The sequence below is a fragment of the Bombus pyrosoma genome, linkage group LG14 (assembly GCF_014825855.1).
Source record: "Bombus pyrosoma isolate SC7728 linkage group LG14, ASM1482585v1, whole genome shotgun sequence".
Classification (NCBI taxonomy): Eukaryota; Metazoa; Arthropoda; class Insecta; order Hymenoptera; family Apidae; genus Bombus; species Bombus pyrosoma.
In genome coordinates this window covers 2,433,113-2,451,473 of record NC_057783.1, presented here as the reverse complement: position 1 = coordinate 2,451,473, position 18,361 = coordinate 2,433,113, and the positions used below count along the sequence as shown (strand labels likewise).

Here is an 18,361-nt window from a genome sequence, read left to right as displayed (position 1 = left end):
AGATAATTAGTTTCATAAGCTTCATTATGTTTCTTTATTAAAAGTAAGTCAGTTAATAGCTTCGAAACTTCTATTCATACTAAAGATTATTATAGTACTTTGAAATAAATGGGAAAAGACGTTTCTGTTTGATCTTAAAGAAAATTTGCATAATTTCGATAATATAGATAACAATATAAATTTAATAATTACCAGCCTTTCTTTCCGATCATTCCTGAAAAAAAAAGAGATGTCCGTATATGCTTTTTTTATATTTTAATTTATATCCCACTGAGCAAGTCCAAGAAAATGGAATCTAAATGAAGTTTTGCCTCATATGATAAATATTATAACGAGCATTTTACTTTGGATATTTTATGCACTTTTGCACGTTTGAATTTCCTACAAATACACGTACGATTTAATTCGATGACTTGTTCTATAACACGTACATCATACGTATAGCATTATTTTTTTCCTACGTTTGTTAGACGAAAAATAGAATGTGAATAATAAATACATAACTCTTTGGATTTCGTGTATCGATTACACGTGCTATAAGAAGCAGAATATGGCGCGCATCCCCTGACGTCGAAGAGCGGGCATCGTATTTTGATACAAGTTTCTTTGGGAATATACAATTTCAAATATAATTGAACGCGTATCTCTCTGATTTCGATCCAATAAGCGTGGATAAATGTCTCAAATAAGACGCGTACGCGATTACGGCTTTACACGAAAACGCATTTATGGAGCACCGTAGCTAAAAATAGATGCTCGCTGCTGTAAATGATAGATATTAATACGGAAAGATAGATTATAAGCATTAGTGTTAGATTAGAGATAAGAAGGCAATTAGTGCAATAAAGAGCTGTAAAGAAAACTGAAAGTTCGTCCAAAGCCGAGAGGCACGGACTAAATAAAAATAATAATAATAATACGGAAAGAATTATTTTCGCGTTTCAAAATTGATGTTTTAAGACGAAATAAAATGTAAGCGCCTAAAAAGTAAACCTACATTCTTGCAGAAAGAGAATTCTGTCGCTGTTTAAAAGTAATCAAATAAAGAAAGATGAAATTAAATATTTTATAAGCATAGAATGTAAATACGAATTGAATTTTGATAAAATTACCGCTGTGATCTTTATGCATGAACGATATAATAATAGTAGATTTTTCGAAAATGACCGCGACTTTGCTTTTAAAAATAGAAATGGAGAAAATCAAAATCACTCGCGAAATGTCTGCAAGTCTTGCGAAGCAGGTTTTCAGATAAAATGCACACAGGACGATTATAAAATTTATTTATTGTGTCTTATCAATTTGTATAAAATATTGATTTATCATTACAGGTCACACATGGATACGTGTATAATCTATTATACAATTTATCATTGTTACGTGTATCATATTGTTTAAGACCCAACAAAACCTATGTATATACCGTTTAAACTGTAACTGAAATCGTTTACACATATGTATATGGTTAATGCATTAGCAGAAATATATAGCTCCTTTCGATCAGATTAGATAAAGAGAAGTACGATATCTGCCAATAATTTAAATTTCATATTCACACGAATAAATAAATAGTTAGTTTTATCACATGCAGGTTTTTTTCCAATTAACAAATCTTGAGGATTTAAAAGCCACAAATTACTACATAAACTAGACTTCTTTGGAAAGATACGTGCAACAAAATTGCTTTTGTGCTTGTTAATCCTAAAAAAGAAAAAATTGGTGCAACTTTCGATTGATCTCTCTCTCCTCCTTTTTCTTCCATCTTCTTTCTCTTTTAGAATCTTCATTTTAAAAATTAATGGCTAGAACGTTCATTGGAAAAATAAGTTTCCGAAAATTAAATTCTAAAACATAAATTCTAATTAATAAAACTGAAGAAATTTTGTTTTCCTTCGTGCTGAAAAATCATACCAAACTATAACGCAGAAAGGAGCAAGCTGTCTTTTTTTAACATATTTTACTTAAAACACTAACTTGTGAGACATACGAAAAAAATGACTAATCATGAACACATATCGATTTATCCCTACCTATAGGGATAATGAATAACAATGAAAAATTATTATTGTTGCTGTTAGATCTTGTTTTTCGTAAAGTAAGATCTGAACGTTTGCAAAATGTCAATCTTTGAAAATGTATAATTGTCTACTTGTTCGAGGCACTCGTACATCTCACATCGATATTTGCATGCGCTTATAACGATAAATATATCGTTATTATATCTAAAGAACGTTGTAGAAATGCTTACTTCTAATATTTAAAGCTTATCATTCTTTATAATCGGTAGTAAATGTTCGTAATCATCCATTATTGTATATTTAACGTTCTTTTTTTTATATTTTTTACTATATGTATCCTTTTTTTTTTTATCATTATTATAGCGATATGACGGGTACATGTGCATCTTGTGTGTCAAGGTACCTATCTCATATGTACAACATTACTTCTAAACTATGTAACATCTCAACATGAAAATGTCAAATCAAATCAATTGTTAGTACTCGCTCAATATCCATTGCAGATGAATCTCATGACAAGAAAAATTTTAACGAATAAATTTACTTATTTGTACGAGAGAAAATAACTGGCAATTGACAATAACGTAAGAATGGTAACAGTCAAATGATAACAACCTTCTTATTCACAGATCATGTAATGTTGAGATGTTATACATATTCATATACATCCTAAAGAATAATAAAGCATTTGATAAAAATAGCTGGCTTTTATTACAATCAGTGGAGATACGATTAATAATAATGAGAGATTTCATGAAATCTATTGATATAAGATATTTTTAATATCAGCAATTAAACTTCTCAGGTTACTGTTAATTATGAACAAGCTTTCAATAAAAAATATGAACTTATTTAAATCTGTCTTTTGGTCAATTCACGTTTAAAAATACACATGCATTTTTTTTATGCTTTTATCCTTTCTTTCTCCTCCATTTTCAATGCAAACAGTCGCAAAAGACTACATACAAAATAGATTTCTTTTTCTTTATACGCAAAAAAGAGTACTTAAATGTATAATCTCTGAAGTACCAGTCTGTGCAAAATACTTTAAAGTTTGAACAGTTTTTACATTGAAACAAAAGCTTTTTTCTAACTTTGTTCCAATTTTTTTCTTCTTTTCTTCCTAAATTAAGACAAGGAATCTTGTGAAAACTAAGACTTGAAATTTCTATCTTAATTTAGTAAGAACTAGGTGTTAACTATTCATATTTGATCCTTGACTTCTAAACAGATTAACAACATAGTAACCAATACATAGCCAACTGATTATATTGGTATTTTTTCAACAATTATTATTACAGTTAATCTACATCCGTAATATTTACAATATTGTATACTTTAAAATTAATAGACGTTGTATATGTAGCTTGTGTAGTAGATTTATATAAGTTGAATTTTCATTTCTAACTTTAACTAAAATAGAATGCTTAGAGGGTATTTTTCTTTTATATGATATAACATTTACAAAAAGTTTCAGTTTATAATCACGTCTCAAGTACTTTTCTGTATGAGTAAGCTAGCAATTACATAATACAAAGTAACTACTTTTATATTCTCAAAATTGGAATTACAAATTATCGATAAAAATAATACGTCCAATTATAATTGGAGCTATTGCATATTACATTATTGATTTTACGAAATAGACGAAATAAATGTGAAAATAATCGAAAATTAAATAATGAAAAATGTTATTTTTTTTACATAATAAACAATACATGAGAACATAACAAATATAATAAGCATATTTAGTTAAGTCAGATATTGATGATATTCGATATAATTACAACCAGAATTTTAAAATATTAAATCATTGAGACAATTGTTCTCTTAATAAATCTTAGTACAAAGCTGTTAATATATGTCATGCCATAACATAATACTATCGACAGATTTCTCCGTAAAATTTAATTTGCGAAGAAAACGATACTATAATACATGTCAGTGTTGTCAAGGATCATATCATTGAGAATTACAAATAATATTAATAATAAATATCATACACAAAGATCATGAATCGATCAGTAAATAAAAACACTTGTTTTAGTCGTTCTCTTGTTTTACCATTAGTTTAGCCTTCATAGATTCATAGAATACTTGGAGAAGATCTTCCCGACTGAACTTCGAACTCACTGCTTCAAAAATCTTTAATAAATCCTCTTTCGATTCACAGAATTGTTCGATACATTCGACTGCAAACTGGGAAGACCAAAGTTTACTGAAAATATTCTCCATAACAGGAGAAGATTGAGATTCCAAAGCTTGCGCTATGTCAGATGGACTATTATTTTGCAATGCTATATCTAAAACGACACGCGGTGGTATTAATTCATCATTTGCGACTGTATGGCTAATGATTACATCCATTGGCATTCTTTTTAACATAGCGTTCAAACTAGATAATTCTGTCATAGGCTTCCTTATTCCCTGTTGTTCTTCTTCTTTCAATTTTTTGGACAACATTTCAGCAAGTTCTGAAGATATACATTTTTCATAAACAGCATCCTTAACTTCGTTAAAATCGAGAATATCCAAACAATCACTGGTCTTTATCTTTTTTCTATATGTATTCAATACTTTTACAAAAAATTGTTTGTCAGCACTGAAAATATCAGGAAGCCGAAGCAAAACTTTATTCACTCCACAAGCACGGCATGCCATCTTCAATATTACTTCATTAGAATTTTTTCTATTTTCAGTGCCAAGCATTCTGATGGTTTCACTTTCCAGTTCCACCTGTGATACATGTCTCATTTTGTTCTGCAAAAACAAATAATCGTATATTTTCAGCTAAATATCTTTTAATTTTTAATTAGCATTAGAACTGTGATAAAACGCCATACAGAAATACAAACAAAATATTTACTTTATATTGTAGAAGAAGTTTTTCTGGAGTACATCTCCTTACTGCACTTTCTAGCACTAAGTTAACGTCTATCTCATCCAGAAGGTCTTCCAAAGCCATTTGTGCTGCAACCGATTTTGTCGCTTTATTCGCTCCTGCTTTGGATAGATAAATAGAGTCAATACTAGTACAGGTTCCAACAGTTTTTGTTGCTTGTGTTGTTGTCGCTGCATTTTCAGTGCAAGAGCTAGAATTTTCTGATGTAGAAATGGTAACCTTAAATGATGCTGGCGTATTCGTAATTTGTCTAAATAAAAACAGAATTTTGTTATACAATCATCATAAAGGAAAAAAGAATAAATACATAATTTAATACTATTATTAACATACGTAGTTGTCACATTTGATGATTCTGATCCAGTCGTTTGTGCAACTTCATACATTGCTTGAGAATTAGCTTTAGAAGCATCAACTGTAAGCATATTTGACAATTCATTTGAAGCTGATTTGGTTGTTTCCTTAAACATCTTACATGCATTCTTATCGATTATAACATTGTTAAAAACTGTACTAGAGCTTGACTGGCTTAATGGTATATGATTTATTAATTCATTACGTATTTCATCAGTGCTGCTTTTTATTGCTTGATCTTCGGTCGTTACTTTCCGTGTAGATGCAGGTACATTAATATTTACAGAACATGATACTTCGTTGTTATTTGATACTTTTTCAGCATGTTTTTTCTCAAAGCATTTTAAAACACTTTTTACAAATTCAACTTTTGAATTACTCTTTACTGGAATTCTGTTTATTTCGCGTTCAGATAATTGCGCGAGATCCCCAATGGTTTGAACATTTCTATGTTTAAAACACGTAAGTAAATGTTGCACCCAAAGAGGATTAGTCAAATGATTAATGATAGATGTTATAGGTTCTTTACACAGTATTAATGTGGGATATATAGGTTGAATAGAATCTAATAATTCTGGATGTGGAGTTTCTACGTTAAATTCGCTTGTATTCTGACTGTCTTGACTTGAAGGTAAGCTTCCAAATACTGAATCTGTAACGGGTAGAGTATCTTGTTCTTGCATATTCTCTTGCGTATTCTCAGTTGCTTGTGTACTAGTCCTTATTAATTTTCCGCAGAAAATTTCGTCTGAGTTTGCTGAAGAATTCAATACAGTAAGGTTTTCTGCATCTATTGTATCATCCAAATATTCAGGATTCGCATGTTTTTCTGATGAATGTTTTATTATAGAATTGTCCTGAACATTGAATTTCAGCAGATCTAATGAATTATTCATAATAGATGTATTTTGTATAGCACTTGTATCAACATCAGAAGTCCTTCCTTCAACAAAATCATTATGTTTAGTATCTATTCCAGTAAACATGTCTTCCTGTGTCATTGAATGATCAAATTCATTACTTTCTAAACTAACATTACAATCTTTTGATACTTCCAAAATTTCATCTTTTTGACTTTGATCTATTTTATTTGTAAATGTCGGTTCTACATGTTTGGAAAACGTTGAATCTTTGGTAATTTCAAGTTCAACATTTGAATTATTAATTTTAATATTATTTGGCATTGGAACCGCATTTGTTGACTCATCTTCTACAGAATTACACATTTGCACATCAGTATCTATAGTAACATTCTCTGAATATTCTAATTCTTCAGCTATTTTTGTTAATAATTCGTTTTCTCTTTCACATTGTATGTCAACTTCGGATGCATTTGTCACATCAGTTTCTTCATCTTTTTCCAATTTATCTGAATCTGTTGATATCAATTTCTGCTTAATTTGTTTTAACCTTAATGGCGAATCCTTACGTACTAGTCCACGTGAAGTAAATTTAATAGCTTTATAGATTGAGTCAGTAGATGTAATTTCATATCCCATTTCCTTTGAAACTGGAGGATCCGCAAAGCTTACTCTTTTTCGCTATAATAAAATATAATATATCACAATCAACATGTCTTAATGGATTCTAAGATTACATAAAAAAATATTTACATATTTAGAAACATTATTTTACATATCAATATAATTATAAAAATATATAAATTATAAATAATATTATAAATAAAATCATATTTTTATATTTTATCAAATAGCCTGTTGTTATACAGTTGAAAAAGATTACCTTACTAGGAGTTACAGATTCAGGATCAGGTTCTGGAATATATTGACGTTGACGTTTCAATATACTTGCACTTGGAGATGCAGTCAATGAAGGTGGATTTGCACTTGACCATTCTAGAATTGGCAATTCATCTGCTTGAAGCATGGTTTCTTCGCCTATTTTATCAATTTGAGCATCAGTTTGTGCAGATATGCAATCTACTGATTTGTCAGCTTTTGTGAAAACTTTTTCTCCATCATTTTTCAAATTAGAAAATAATTTTATTGGGGGGGAAGAACAATAATCTGTTGATCTCATATTATTAAAAATTTTCTCTTGTCTGCTGCTACATGTTGCTGTTATTTTATCAACTTCTTTCAACATAAGTGCTTGTTCTTTTTTTCCAAGCAACATATCATTGTCCGTATCTTTGGATTTTACTCTTTTAACTGTATGTTCTTCATCTAAATTTATTACAGAGTCTTCAACTTCCATTCTTGCTTGTTTTGTTACTAACCCTAACATATGAGCTGCACGTCCTTGCGCTGAGTAGATTTTTAATCTTGTCTGGCGTTTGATATTACTTTTAGGCGATGATAACTCAAGCAAAGATTTAAGCAATGATCCATCATTTACTTTTTGCACTTCAGATACGCTATCCTTTTCATTATCACATAAATTATTTTCGATAATAGGAGTTGAAATCTTTGGTTCACTGATACTGATTTCATTGGTTTCTTCAAATTCCTTAACATTATCTTTAGGAACTTCTATATTGTCGTTATCACAATCATTTGAAACAATTTTAGCTACTTCCTCATCCTCAGCTGTAGCATCACAGCATTTCATCAAAGAAGAAATATCGTCCACTTTATTAATTTTAATAAAACATTGTTTTTCAGTACATTTTTTTAATAATTCTGATGTTTCTTGGGAACTTTCTACTATATCTTCTGCATCATCTTTAATTTGATCTTTCCCTTCTATGGACTTAGGATCTTGATTTAAAATTTGTGTTTCACTATATGATTTATTATTATTAACTACTTCAACATTATTTTCAGTAGATTTTTTTGTATAAAGTAAATCACATTTAGCACTTTTTGAAGTAATTTCTGTCTGTACATTTTCTTCTTGTTTCTTTTCTCTTACTTCTTTTTCTCCTTCTAATGAATTTTTCTTATTCCATAAAATAGTTTTTGTATCTTCAATTTTGTTAAGTTCAATCCTTATTGTTGATTTACTTTTATCTAATTTAGATAATGCTTGTGAATCTTCAACTACATCTTCCACATCATTTTGAGTGTGACTTCTACCTTCAGTAAATTTAATATTTTGAACAGTATCATTAATTTCAATAGCTCTTTCGGTATTAAGTAAATCGCACTTATTATTTGGTATACTTTTTGAATTAACTTCTGTCTCTGCAGTTTCTTCTTTTGTATTTTCTCCGACTTTTCTTTGTTCTTCTAAACTACTTTTTTTATTTTGTAAAATCTTTCTTGTATCTTCACCTTTTTTAACTTCAACTTTATCCGATCTCCTAGGTCTGCCTCTATGTTTCGCTTCTCTCTTTGCAATATTAGCACCTTTGTTTTCTTCTGATTGCTTTTTATCATCACAACACTTGGATCGCCGACTACGTGATAAGGGACTGTCAAATACCATATTTATACGTAAACGAGATATTTCATTCCTAGTACGTTGGCTTAAATTCGTTTCGTCAATTGCTATTACACTCGTTACTGCATTATCATTTTCTACAGATTTACACCTATCGCTATCACTAGCTGTCTCCGTTAAAAGAACTTTCCTTCGTTGACGCGCATTAGTTGTTTCGCTTTCACTATCTGAAGTTGATTTTCGTTTAATACCTCTTTTTTCTTCTTTGGTCAATTTATTTTCTACATTTTCCGATGCATTTTGTTTATTAATTATTTCACATTTGTCTTGGATTAATTTCGTCTTTAAGGTGCTTCGCAAAATTTTATTTGTGTTTGACTGTCCCGGTTGATTGTAAACAATTTCTTCAAGTTTTGACGGAGTAGCAGGCTTTACAGCAACATTATAGCGATTGCGTCGTTTACTACTATCTAACATAGATGGAGATAGACTTTTGTCATCGTTATTTTCTAAAGATTTCTCTTGTGTATTAGCATCTAAATCTGCTGAAGTTTTTGGATCTGCATTGTCATAAACATCTTTCACTATTATCATTTGATCTTCTTCTATAAGCAAATTTTCATTACTGTAAGCATTATCTTTTGCTTTTTGTACGGATTCTAATGGTATATTTTGTTCAACATTGTCTGTTGATTTTGTATCATTTTCAACAGTTGATTTACTAACTGCTTCTAATTCCTTCATTTCAATTTTGTTTTCTTTATTTGCATCATCGTCCAACATATTTCTTATTGAAATATTATCCTTTTTGTTATGATCTTTCTCTGCTTCTCCTAAACTTTTACTTTTTTTATCAAACCATTCTTGTAAATTTTGAGTATCTTGTGATGAAGATTGTGACAAATCATTATACAATGCTGCAATATCTTCTTTCCTTCGTTTGAAAGACTCTTTCTGGTGTTCTGTCAAGCGATTGACATCAAACTTTAAGTCTGTTTTAATGAAAACATAATCCTGTAATTGAAAAAATGCAAAGTATAATAGTTACAGAAGAAACATATTTACAATTATTACATAAATTCCTGTATATATATATATATGTATATACCTGTGAATCAGTGTCAATTGATACTTTCTTTTCTGTATTTTTGATTGGTTCTGATTCCTTAACTAATTTTTGGCTATTAATTCCTTTCAAGAAATCACTAACAGTACTTACTTGGCTTAGTGACTTTTCAATTTGATCATTTTTCATTTTTGTAATTTCAGCCTTGCTTAATATCTTATTTTTCCCTACTTCTTTTTCAATTTCTTCCAATATTAATTTAGGACTATCACGTAACACATTTTTCAATTGAAAGAGAGACATTGTTTGAAGTTGTATGTCAAGACTTGAATGATTTAATGCTTTAATAATTATTTTTTTGTAAGATGAAAGAAGACTATAATTTATTAGTTTACCAAGTCCTTTAAAAATTATAATTATACTTTCCCATGTACTTGCTATCTACAAATTAAATATTTTAAGGTCAATTCTATTTTTACTATATATTCAATTAAATATTGTAGAATATTCATCGATTAAATGTATATTATATCAATTAAATGTAAAAGAATATTAAAAAGTATGTATACCTCTTTATGTAGCATCTCTAATTCAGATTGAAGCATGAGTTCAATAGCAGGTTTACAAACGAGCAAATATAATATTACTTTTTCTGCATTATATCCATAGATAGTAATAATTACTGCTGACAGTGCTTTAAGAGCACGTTCACATTCTTTAATTCTTTTATGGGATAAAAAGTACATGACAAGATCCACAATAAGATGCATAATAGATGGAACTTCTGTATTCGCTGAAAGTTAGATTGAAAATTACATATTTATCTTATACATTCATTAAGATTGTTTCTTTCCAAACTTCCGTTAAATCATTAACATACCCAATAAAAGCTTATAGTTGATAGTATTCAGCAAAGCGTCTAAACAGTTTAAAATAAGATTAGAAGATTCTCCATTTTCTGTTAAACAATGTTGCATAATACTTGCAATATTTAACAAAATTTCGTTTGATTTTACTGTTGTTATAAGATCTGTTCGCATTTCGAAATGCTTATATAAACATTTCCAAGCCTTTGCTACTTCTTGAACCTACCATAAATAGTATACAAACTAAGATAAAAGTTTATGTATGTAATTTAGAAGTTATGAATTATTTAATAAAATTAACCTGTTTGTGGTCTTCCAAATGCATATACATAAATGGAAATGCTACAATAGATTCAACAGTTTTAAAGTTATGTTCTGTAGTACTTCCTTCATTAATTTCTTGTATATCACTCATGTATTCTCCTAATACATGTGCCAAAATAAACCATAATTCAAGAACAACAGATCTAAAAAATATTGTAAAAATAATAAAAAGGTAAGATAAAATTAACTTTATAATTAATATTAATTATTATTTTAAATTACTTATAACTTACTCATTTTTATCTTCTGCATTTAATAGTAAATATATTTTTTCATGCATTTCTTTCAGACAATTAAATGCTTGCAAATAATACACATTTTTCTTTTGAGACTTAATACATTGCCAAATAAGACATTTTAATGCTTTATAATGATTCCTTAAAGAGACAGTTATAATATGTTTCAGTGCATGTTTTTATACAATAACATATGTTGCACTAGTATTAGTACTAATATATATTTGTATCAATACTCACTTTTCAGCTTTGTTTAGAAATGAAGTTTGTAGAAGGTTGAATACCAATTTTGACAATGTATCATCTTGAAAATCAAAATCTGTACTTAAATCAGCAATTTCAAATAAGATTGTGTCAAGAATCAAATCTTTAATCATTGGTTTATCCCCAGCATAGTTTGTTAATTCTGTAATAACCCGTGTCATATCTTTATACATAATCTCCTGTAAAATATCATTTAGCAATTATTTTATATAAATACATTTTAAAACAGTCATGTATTTTTTTATTAATAATATTTAAACCAACCTTTTCTGCAATTTTTGATTCTGATCGAATTTTAATTTTTACATAACTGACTAAGCTTGCCCATAGTATTTTACCAAATTGATATCTGTTTTTCATTTCTGCATTTGTAAGTTGGCTCAGTACAAGCAGAGCTTCCCCTACACTGTGAATTATACTTTTATAACATTCTCGAAAGACAGTATCAGATATAGGATGCGGAAGTCTTTCTTCCAAAATTGGAGCAGTATAACTTTCTTGTTTTGTGACAAGAAGTTGACATAAAGCATCCACAGCAACAACTTTTGTTTTAACAAATCTTTTTCCTGGTGAGGCTACCACATCAAACTTTGAAGATAATAATGGTGTATCTCCAAGAGGTCCAAAACAAAAATTTAAAAACTGTGTGATTACAGGATTAACAAATTTATGAATGTCTTTATAAAGCTTAATAATTACATGCCACCAAACTTCTAACTTTGTTAATGCTATTAATTCAGTTTTACTATTTTTGGCATTCAATGGAATACATAACAATTTTACTCGTCTAGCAGTAGCAAGTTCTTGTGGGTCTAAAGCAAAATTGTCCACCAGTAATTTCCATGAAAGAAATGCTTGCCTGTACCATAAGATATTATCATCATTATTTCTAATTTTTATTGAAAAATATAATTTTTGATATAAGCATTATATGTACCTGCGTATAATTGTATCTGTAGATTTAAATGCTTTTTCTTCAACACTTAATAAATTATTTATTAAACCAGCACCACGATGGAGGTCCACACCAAGAAACTGGATACTAACATTCCATTGTGTAGCCCAATCTAGTTCACATGTAGATACTAAAAGTAACATACGTTTGCAGTATGTAGACTGTAATGTTGCTATATAACGAGTCCATGCAGGTGCTAGTTTAGTACGAACATGTGATACTATATTTGTAGCTAAAGCTTGTTGTAAAAGTTTTAAAGCAGGACCTCTTTGTCGTTTATGACCCATATAAGCTAACAGTATTACTTTATCCATTAACAGGGCATGAAACTGTAAAGACATTCAATTTAGTATTTTTATATTTTTGTAATATTACAAATATTGCTTACATACTCTTTGGACTTTAATATCTGATGTTGTTGCAGCCACTTTATACAATCTTCTTAATAAAGTTATACAATAGTTAATTGTTTCTTCTTCTACCCTTTGGTCATCTGATAGTGGCTTACTTTCCGCATCTATCAATGCTTGTAGATTATCTACGCATGCATTTGACGCCGTCCATGGCATTGTATTTGTTTGTATTGTACACATACAATTATTAAAGAAGTTTACAGCATATGCGTCATAAGCAAATGTTGATATAGCATTGTCTTCAACTACCTCTAATAACTTAAGAATTTTTAATCTGAAATTGCAATGATTGAAAGAAGTTACTGAAATTATTAATGCTTACATAAACCAATAAAATTATAGTTTACCAATAACAAGAACTATTAAAATTTAAATATTTTATATAAACAAACCTATTTTTTGGACTTATCTGCCACATAGCTTCAAATAAATTTAAAGTATGATCTTTGAAGTCCTGAATAACTACATTTAATGTTTCATATGCTTCATTCTGTATGTCATTATTTCCATTTGCAAATGCATCTATAACCAGTTTACATAATTCCTTATATTGCTCTTCTTTAATAGATTTTGTAGATTCTAATTTTTTACTGTTGCTGAAAGTAACATAATTATTAGCAAGTTTTATAAAATCTACATATTACAATACAATATATTTTATATAAAAAAGTTAATAATATTATTATAATTAAAATATGGTATGGTATACATAAAATAAGGTAATATATATATATGAATTTACAGATAAAAATATCGAAATTCGTACCTGCGGATATAGGTTAAAGCTTCACGTTTTTCCTTGATATTGCTATTTTCCCGCAGCATTTTCAGCATTCGCGGGAAAGATTGCATGTTAGAAGCCATTCTACAAACCTTCGTCTTTCAAAGAATTACAATGGAATTTCGTTCATCTCATGAAAAATGTGTTTACGAAGAATTTTCCACGAAAATTAAAATAAGATCTTCTGCGCTCTTACTAATATATCACATGAAATTAAAATGAAATTGTTTACTGATTCCCTTCGGAAATCTTTTTTTATAGACATTCGATATCTTCAAAGACTATCTCCTACAAACAGCCGAGAAAACAGGTTGTAGTAAGCAATTATTAAGTATTAGTACGCATTAATACATAGCGCATATTGCCACACACCTTCTACTTCAGCTCTTTCTTCATTTCTCTGTTTACGTTTTCCTTTCTCCTACCTTTTTTTTCCCTCTCCCCGTTTTTTTCTTTGCGTCAGAAAACCACAATGCAACCAACGAAAACAAGTTTTGTTTTTGGAAAGAGATACAATTGGGTATACAACAGTTTAACGTTTCACATTCCCGGCGAGTTTGCAAAGTGCACGTAAACTTCAGATACCGTTTTCAATAGATTTTCGCTACATCTAATCAAGGAATCATGTTAATTATTAAGACAAAGATATCCTTTATTTTCTTACGTATCTAAATTATAGAGGCACTTTGTAAACTGTGTAATACAATTCGAAAAATGCGTATCAGTAAAAATCGTCCGTCCGCCAAAATATGTATCCCTACCACGTGATGCTGAAATATTAAACTGAAACTAAAGTTGATTCGACTCACTCGACTGTGACGCACTAATGTACATTGTAAATTGTAATGTACAGATCCATGACTATATAGGTAGAACAAGGATAAAATTGAATATTTGTTTAATGTTGTTTAAAAATTTCTATTAACAATTTCTATTTATAAGCAAGATATTATTTGACTTTATTTAAATATAAATTTTAGCAGGTTCCATTCAATTATTTATATTTATAACTTTTATATTTCCTTGAAATAATTTTTAAAAAGCTTTGTACTTCCTTTATATGCTACTTCAATGTATGTACTTACCATGTACGCGTTTGTTGTACTTCCTCCCAAATATACACATCAAACTAATTAAAAGAAAATACCAAATTTATAGTAATTAGATTTGAACTTTTGTATTCGTAAATAATATATTTGAAATGAATTGAAATATTTCAAACATAATTTTTTCTAGAAATTATTAGAGATAATAAGAAATTGATTTACAAACTTTTATTTATTTGGTTTACTTTTAAATTAGATTTATTCAATTATAAAAAGTTAAAAAATAAAAATATAATTTTTGTCTATAAATGTATTTTGTTATAAATTTTATATCCATTAAAAATTACATAGATAAACTTAGTTCTGTATAGTTAAATAATAAAATGCAATCATATAAATATTTTATTTAAAAATCTATGTCATACATATATCAAATCATGAAAGGTATTGTACAAAATTCCACTTATAAAATAGTAATTGTATCTATTTTTACAATAGTTTATTATACTATCAAGTTAAAAACACAACCATAGTCGTACACTATTGTCCCTACCTTGTGGTAGGCTATTACAAAACCTTTGTCCTGTACTGATAGCAATGATGGGTAAACTTTTGTGCAAGCTTACACCATTTATACAGTCACATGATAATTTTATTTTATGTGATGCATTAAGATCTTCGCCATTTGAACTTTGTGGTAATTTCCAAATTTTAATATCTCCATTTGTACCACCTAAAAAATTTAAAATAATAAGAGAAATTATCTTTGCAATAATATAATAACATATTTTAATAATTATTTATTAACATACCCGAAATTATTTCGTTTCCATTAGACGTAATGTCAAACTGAATTCTTTGATTTGTATCAGACTGGCGTCCTTCAAGGGAGTACAGAACATTACCTGGGTTACGTAAATCCCAGCATAAAAATTCATTACTACGCCTAACTACAGAAAATAATTTTGTTCCACAAGGGCTAAATTCAATTTGAGTTACTCCGCTTCCTGTTTTAAAAGTACATAATGGCCCATCTCTATATAAACCTAACAAAAGTATATAAGTGAATTATCAGAATTATATTGCTAGCATTAGTGATATTTTCATAATGAAATATTATTGACATCATTTACTTACCAATGTTCTTAGAATATGTACCAAAAGCAACTAATCCTGGCATAATTGGATTTTCTCGAATACAGGAAACTAGACCTATTATATTTGGAAAGTCTCTCTTAAATTGAATGGTATTTATTTGGCGACCTGGATGTTCCACATTAAACACTCTTAAGGCATTTTTGAAGCCAGCCCATACTTCTTTAGCAGAGTCAATAAATTGAATACTAATTGCAGCTTCTACTTCATCAACTCTAACAACAGAATAGAATATTTAACAAAAACTTAATGAAAATATAAATATATTGGTAAACTATTTATATTACTAACTGATTATAAGCTCGATAAGTTGCTCTTAATTCACCATTAAAAGCATCCCATAAATGTATAGGACTTTCTCTACTTGTACTTAAAAAGCAACAACTTGCAGGTTCCCATGAATTCATAAAAGGATACCAACAAGCATCATATATAAGTCCTCCTTCTTTTACTGTTAAAGCTGCTGAAAATTTTGTGGATGATAAATTTGAAGGAATTTTTGCAGAATATAATTCTGCAGGGAGTTCATAAATTCGAATCCTAAAATCTTCAGAAGGTACTAATAAACATGTTCTATCAGGAGACCACTGACAACCCTTCGTAAAATTTTCATATGATTCAGTTGTCTGATATTCTGCAGTTGCTTCACATAATAATCTTGGAGAATTATTCCAATTGTAATAAAACCAATTGGTTGAGTATGTTTCTTCTATATTTTTTATAGCTTCAATTTCATTAGTAGGTAACAAGCTTTCATTGTTTTGTACTTCTGGTATTTTCCTTGTAATATCTTCCTCTAATTTTTCTGTTACTTCTGATATTTTCCCTGTAATATTTTCCCTTATCTTTTCCTTTACTACTGGTATTTTCCCTGTAGTACCTTCTTCTTTTTTCCCTCTTAAAATTTCATCTTTTTGAAAATCTTGTGACACTTTTGTGTCTTTGAAAATTGATGATTCTTCAATCGCCACTAATTCTGGCTAAAATATACAATAAAATAGAAAGTACTATATTAATAAAAATTTAATAATTACTCTATAAATTTTTTTTAATTCATCAAGAAAATATTAATTTCAAGTTTTAAGATTTACCGTATCTACAACAGGTTTTGTAGTTGTTTCTGTATCTTCACAACATTCCATCGCGAATAATGAATGAAAACATTACCTTTTTACTTTATTATATTTAAAAAAGTACATATTTTATATAATTCAAACTTTTAAACATTAAAATATTTATAAATTGTAAAATATTTTTACAAAATAACACATAAATCAAAAGAATTGTTTTTATATATATTGTATCTGTTACGGCATAATAAATTATTTCCTATATGTAATAAATTATTTCAGTATATTATGTTCTACTGTCATCACCGTGTCTTGATCGTTAGTTCATAAAAGTAGAATTAAGCACCATGTATGAAATGAAAAGCAATTTAACTAAGAAAATAAACAATGCCATATAGGGATATTTTATTTTTACTGAACTGTAAATTCTATAAATTACCAGAATAAAACTTTAGGTATTAAAATACGACCGTGGTATCAAGTATTAATTACCAAAGATACAATTGCGATAGAAAGCCACGTGATATTTCAAAACACTATATATCGGAGAGGAAATGAGAGGCTTACTCCTTCATCAATGCTACCAGTGGCTATCAGTGACGTAACGATACGCGGCAAAGACAAAACGAAAATACAATTCTTTTCATATTTTATGACTTTTTCAATGGAAATTAACTACGAAAAGAATCTTGTATCTTTTCTATTATCTTTTACATATGTATATTAGAAATTAAAATTTTAAGCAAATCCTGTCTTATGGCATAATAGAATCTTTTTTAGTGAAGAGTATCGTTAGCTACAAATTTACACGTATTTTAAAATTTGTTGGTAAACACAACATGTAAATCAAATGTAACGTTTTTTGTCCCGAAATAGTATAGGATTTACATTCCATCTCTTAGTAAGCAGCCAGCAATCATAAAGAAAAGTTGGAATGATGGAAAGTTGGGATCGTAAGTGGTAAAATTTTTTAATAGAAGAAAAATGAGTTCACAAAAATTACTTAAAACGCATTACTTCTAAACAAAATGTTATACAGTATAAATATTATTTAATATAATTATATATAACAAACATACAACTTAATTTGAGTTTTAAAATTGAAAATTAATGAAGTACTTTTTAATAAGAAAATCTTTCTTTTACCTTACTTAGGTGAATCAAACTCTAGTACAGAGTACTATGATGCAATTGAATTTCAAGAAGAGCGTAGCCCAATAAAAAAATTCGGAAAAAGGCGGAGTATATCGTTACCGAACATAAATTTACAAGGTTTGTATTATTGCTATATTTATTCTTCTAATATTATATCTATATAGAGTGTAATTATAACTATTTTCTACTTTATAGAGGAAGAAACGCTGGAAATTTCACCTAGAATCGATACGAAATCCATAAGACCGGTTGCCGATTTAAAGAAATTATACACGTATTCTACAATTAGTAAGTAGTCTTAAAGTATTTGAATTTTAAATATAACAAAACAAATATGAAAGAGCAATTTCTTAATGCCAAAGTTATTTCTTAGTATAAAGGCCAATAATAATCTATTATATGTATATATTA

The 18,361-nt window shown here is 28.5% G+C and overlaps 3 protein-coding genes across 5 annotated transcripts in view; 1 reads left to right on the top strand and 2 right to left on the bottom strand.

The window, feature by feature from the left end:
- Positions 1 to 18,361, top strand: part of LOC122575149 — a 35,436-nt gene that overhangs the window by 15,956 nt on the left and 1,119 nt on the right. For both annotated transcript variants that reach the window (XM_043743708.1, XM_043743709.1), the window contains exons 5-6: positions 17,951 to 18,067; positions 18,146 to 18,238. In XM_043743708.1, the coding sequence (XP_043599643.1) occupies positions 17,951 to 18,067; positions 18,146 to 18,238 (210 nt within the window). The remainder of the gene's footprint in view (positions 1 to 17,950; positions 18,068 to 18,145; positions 18,239 to 18,361) is intronic.
- Positions 1,270 to 14,633, bottom strand: LOC122575143 (telomere-associated protein RIF1-like). Of its 2 annotated transcripts, none has more exons than XM_043743694.1 (16): positions 13,897 to 14,633; positions 13,510 to 13,812; positions 13,136 to 13,339; positions 12,723 to 13,017; positions 12,313 to 12,659; positions 11,640 to 12,234; positions 11,352 to 11,554; positions 11,109 to 11,252; positions 10,853 to 11,018; positions 10,566 to 10,773; positions 10,255 to 10,478; positions 9,728 to 10,126; positions 7,018 to 9,633; positions 5,254 to 6,815; positions 4,885 to 5,170; positions 1,270 to 4,778 (listed from the first exon to the last, which is right to left on the bottom strand). In XM_043743694.1, the coding sequence occupies exons 2-16, from the start codon at positions 13,605 to 13,607 to the stop codon at positions 4,062 to 4,064; spliced, it is 8,064 nt and encodes a 2,687-aa protein (XP_043599629.1). In that variant the 5' UTR covers positions 13,608 to 13,812; positions 13,897 to 14,633; the 3' UTR covers positions 1,270 to 4,061. The 2 variants fall into 2 exon arrangements, with proteins under 2 accessions (XP_043599629.1, XP_043599630.1); XM_043743695.1 differs by having other exon boundaries at positions 9,839 to 10,126.
- Positions 15,055 to 17,349, bottom strand: LOC122575146 (telomerase Cajal body protein 1). Its single transcript, XM_043743705.1, has 5 exons — positions 16,817 to 17,349; positions 16,017 to 16,705; positions 15,708 to 15,940; positions 15,383 to 15,616; positions 15,055 to 15,303 (listed from the first exon to the last, which is right to left on the bottom strand). The coding sequence occupies exons 1-5, from the start codon at positions 16,865 to 16,867 to the stop codon at positions 15,086 to 15,088; spliced, it is 1,425 nt and encodes a 474-aa protein (XP_043599640.1). The 5' UTR covers positions 16,868 to 17,349; the 3' UTR covers positions 15,055 to 15,085.

Coding starts and splice junctions, on each gene's coding strand:
- LOC122575143 (XM_043743694.1), bottom strand. CDS start 13,607: ATGGCTTCTAACATGCAATCTTTCCCGCGAATGCTGAAAATGCTGCGG. Junction 11,019..11,108: donor AATGCAGAAGATAAAAATGA/GTAAGTTATAAG, acceptor AATATTTTTTAG/ATCTGTTGTTCTTGAATTAT. Junction 5,171..5,253: donor TCATCAAATGTGACAACTAC/GTATGTTAATAA, acceptor GTTTTTATTTAG/ACAAATTACGAATACGCCAG.
- LOC122575146 (XM_043743705.1), bottom strand. CDS start 16,867: ATGGAATGTTGTGAAGATACAGAAACAACTACAAAACCTGTTGTAGAT. Junction 16,706..16,816: donor CAAAACCTGTTGTAGATACG/GTAAATCTTAAA, acceptor TGTATATTTTAG/CCAGAATTAGTGGCGATTGA. Junction 15,617..15,707: donor TACATATTCTAAGAACATTG/GTAAGTAAATGA, acceptor TACTTTTGTTAG/GTTTATATAGAGATGGGCCA.